General features: G+C 63.9%; 1 protein-coding gene across 1 annotated transcript in view; it reads left to right on the top strand.

The window, feature by feature from the left end:
• Positions 1-2,684, top strand: part of MUC5AC (mucin 5AC, oligomeric mucus/gel-forming) — a 47,211-nt gene extending 44,527 nt beyond the window's left edge. Inside the window, 7 exon segments of the mRNA XM_023724404.1 lie at positions 437-540; positions 543-670; positions 777-875; positions 1,301-1,420; positions 1,615-1,678; positions 1,764-1,878; positions 2,462-2,684. Of these exon segments, the coding sequence (XP_023580172.1) occupies positions 437-540; positions 543-670; positions 777-875; positions 1,301-1,420; positions 1,615-1,678; positions 1,764-1,878; positions 2,462-2,684 (853 nt within the window).
• The last annotated feature ends 1,348 nt before the right edge of the window (positions 2,685-4,032 follow it).

Below are 4,032 nucleotides of genomic sequence, written 5' to 3' on the forward strand. Positions count from 1 at the left end.
CGGTGGGTCAAGTTAGGGGCGTGGAGCAGGTCAAGGTGAGGGTGGGGTTTAAGGGGTGCAGGATGAGCAGGGGTCCTTACAAGGCAAGGTCTGGAGGCCTGTTTGTTCCTTTCTGAACAGTTTATGATGTCTGTGTTGTCAACGGCAGTTTGTACCAGGTAAGCATCAGCCGAAGGAGACCTCTCCCAACAGGAAATAGAGGCCCCCTCTCATGTGGCTTCTCTGGGGACCCTGACCTCAGAGAAGTGACTTCTGAGCAATGGTGGGCTCCACCCCCCACCAACCCTGACCAGAGCCTAGGCAGCCAGGCCACCTGCATCTGCAGGGCGAGCCCCCCCACCACCCCGAGACTGTGTCCCCGTTGACACCCACCATGGGGCCCAGCTCCTGGCTCTGTCCACGAGGGTGGCGCCCAGGGCTGCCATCTCTGGGCCAGGAGGTTCACCCAGAGGCTGGTCCACCTGGTGGGGGCTAGGAAAGGGGGAGAGAGGAGGGGTTACCCTTCCCACGACCTTGCTGATGCCCACCCTTCTGGGACCATCCCCAGCCCGGCGCCGTGGTCTCCTCGGGCCTGTGCGAGACGTGCAGGTGTCAGGGGACCGACGACCCTGAGACGGACCCATTAGCGGTGATCTGCGAGATCCAGATCTGCCAGAGCAACTGTCCTGTGGTGAGTGCACCCCTCCTCCCCCTCCCCCCTCTTTCCATCCTCGCCTCCCTCCAGCTGAGTTCTGGGGAGACCTTGGGGCTCAGGCCGCGCGTTGCTGCCCCTGCAGGGCTTCCAGTACCGTGTGCCGGCCGGACAGTGCTGTGGCTCCTGTGTGCAGGTGGCCTGCGTCATGCACACCAGCAATGGCTCCGCCCACCTCTTCTACGTGAGTAGTTGCCGCTGCCTGGGGCAGGGTGGTGTGCCCTGGCGGGGGACTGGGGCAGAGCAACCCCCACCCATCCCCAGAGCTCCAGGGAAAAGACCTGGGGAGTCCTCAGGGTACTAGGGTGCGTGGGCAGATCCCGGGGGGCACTGGGCGCTTGGGGAGCCGGGTTGAAAAGCTTTTGCCTGCAGGACCAGGTGGTGACCCAGTACAGGCTACACCGTAACTAGCAGTCCCTGAGGCAGGGACACTGCCCCCATCCGCAAAGCCCTTCAGAGGCCGGGGAGCCAGCTTGCTCTGCCTCTCGCCCCCCGGTCACCGGAAGCGTGGGGGCGGGCAGGCAGATTCAGCGGGACTCCAACTCTGCCCGGTGGGCGGGGCGCTCACTGTGGTGGGCGGGGCGCTCATCGGACCGGGCCTCCTTGCAGCCCGGCGAGACCTGGTCGGAGCCCGGGAACCCTTGTGAGACACACGAGTGTGAGAAGCACAAGGACGAGCTCGTGGTGGTGACCACGAGGAAGGCGTGTCCTGTACTCCAGTGTCCTCAGGTGCGTTCCTGAGCCCATCTGCCCACTTCACCAAGAGCGGACCCAGCTAGCCGCTAGCCACGGGGACCGGGTGGGGTGCCGCGGACCACTAGGGCAGTGCCTGTGGGAGCCTGGCCTGGTGTCGGGTCCCCTCATTTCTGGCGAGCTTTCCAGTGGCCTCCCCGGCACTCACTGCGCCCACCTTGTCCACACAGAACGAGGCCCTGCCTGATGAAGATGGCTGCTGCCTCTCCTGTCCCCAGCAGCCACCCCAGAACAGTAAGCTCCGCGTCTGCGGGTGGGGCTGGTCCCGGGGAGGGCCAGGGGCAGCGGGCAGTCCTAACCCTGCCCACCTTCCCCCCAGCTTCCACCTGCGCCGTGTACTACAAGCAGGAGGTCGTCCGGGATGGCGGCTGCAGCTCCACCCAGCCTGTGCGCCTCGCCTACTGTCAGGGCAACTGTGGGGACACCACCTCCATGTATGTGAGCACCCCCCAGGCTGCACCCCTCAAACCTCAGAGGGCCCCGCAGGGCAGTGTCAGGGGCGTGTAGACAGTGGGGCGCCATCAGGGCCACCGGGGATCAGGAGGCCTAGGCACAGGAGGGGGCCCATGAGGAAGAAGGGGAGGGCATGGGGCTCTGGAGGGTGTAGCTAGCGGTAGGCAGCCGGGTCTGAGACTGGACTGAGAGCTAAGAGACCAACAGCCTGTGTCCTGTTTCAAATCATACTTCGCTGTTTACTGAGACTCTGGGCCTCAGTTTCCCCACTGGCGATTTGCGGGAGCAAGCTGTTGAGGGCTGCCTCTGCTTGTCTCTTCCTGACCCTTCACTGGCAGCTTGAATCCACCCTTGGTGGGAGCATTTACACCATGGCAATTGGCAAATGCTGTAAATCACGAGTTTGATTTTGCTCTGCTTTCTGGAGAGCCAGTTGTTAAACTGACGCCATTGAGAGCTTAGCGTGAGGCCTGGTACACTGCAGTGGGCGTTTGCTGGGGGCTCCGCAGGGCGGGCTCGGGCGGCTCCCGGTGGCAGCTGGTGCTAAGTGGCCCCTGCCCACAGGTACTCCTTCGAGGCCAACATGGTGGAACACAGGTGTAGGTGCTGCCACGAGCTGCGGACATCACTGAGGAATGTGACTCTGAGCTGCCGGGACGGCTCTACCCGGGCCTTCAGCTACCACCACATCGAGGAGTGCGGGTGTGTGGGTCCGCGGTGCGATGCGCCGGGCAGCTCCAGCCACTCAGAGTCAGAGCCCGAGCAGAGTGAAGAAGAAGAACGCTAGGAGACAAGGAGCGGGGGCCAGAGCAGAGGGCCAGCGCCAGCCGCCACGGTGCACTGGCCGGGCCACTGTTGCCAGCTCTCACCACCTCCCTCCCGGACACCAGGATTCGGACGGCCATGCATTTCCTCACCTTTTCAGCCTCCAAGACCAGGGGAACTGGAGTCCCTGTCCACGGTGACCAGAATCCGGATCCATCGCCCACCCCACCTCTTTCTCTCAGGGGTGAGGGTTGCCACCTGGGCTGCACCCCAGCCACCTGAGCTGGCCACAGCCCTACCTGCCCGTGGGCCCAGCCTGGGGCGGCTGGGGCACCTCTGGCCTTGGGTCCGGTATCATAAAGGGGTCCCATCAATGACAGTCACCGTGGTGGTACCTGGACGCTCCCTTGGACATGGCCATCAACTGCACACCTGGCCACTGGGAGGCAGAGCTTCATGCTCCCTCGGCCCTGGGCCCGTGCCCCCCACCCCAGAACACTTGGTTTCATAAATACTCTGAAGCATTTTGCAGTTTATGACTCTGTGCGTTTTTTTAGCGGGTCAGTACACCCAGGGACAGGGTGGGGCTGGCCCAGGGCGAGGGGAGGGCTGGCAAGCAGCGGTACCTGGAGCGGAGAGGCCAGCAGGTGAGCCTAGCCTGACCCTGTCTGTGCTGAGAGGAACCTGATAGGCCTGGTGGGGGGGGGGCCTGGCAGATGGGGCAATGCCGGCCACCTGGAATGTCCTGGGGCTCAGGGTCCTGCCCACACCTCCTGTTGCTTCTCTCTGGATCCCAGAGGGACTCAGGGGCACTGTGGACACCGGGTAGAGGGTGTGGAGGGTCCAGGGATGCTGGGAGGCTTGCAGATGGGCACACAGATGCTTTCCCAGGACATGCCAAACCCCTTGTCTCACAAAGGGGAAACTGAGGCCCAGAGAGAGGGGGCTTGCTGGAGGTCAGCCGAGTGGACACAGGAAACTGGTCTCGTGTCCCCTAGGCTGGTTGGGCAGTTTCCCCCCTGAGGCTCGTGGAATTAGATGTCCATTGCCCAATCCTCACACTGCCTAGGTTAGCCAGCAGAGCTTGGGGGTGCGGTGGGGCCCCCTGGGGCAGGGGGTGGAGTCTGGGATGGGTGGGGGCGGGGTCTTGGGCGGAGCCTGGGGTGGAGCGGCACCAACACTCATTTACTATAGGGCACCCGTGCTCTCTGCGGCCACCAGTAGGGGGCAGCACAGCCAGCACCCCACAGACTCAAGCTGGGGCCCGAGGTTCTGGCTGCTCAGTGGAGGTCCCAAGGGCCCCTGGGGCCGCAGCTCACGTCCAGGATGGCTGGGTCTCACCTCAAAGCCACCCACCCCCATAGGCACAG

The sequence above is a fragment of the Trichechus manatus genome, unplaced genomic scaffold (assembly GCF_000243295.1).
Source record: "Trichechus manatus latirostris isolate Lorelei unplaced genomic scaffold, TriManLat1.0 scaffold00244, whole genome shotgun sequence".
Taxonomy (NCBI): Eukaryota; Metazoa; Chordata; class Mammalia; order Sirenia; family Trichechidae; genus Trichechus; species Trichechus manatus.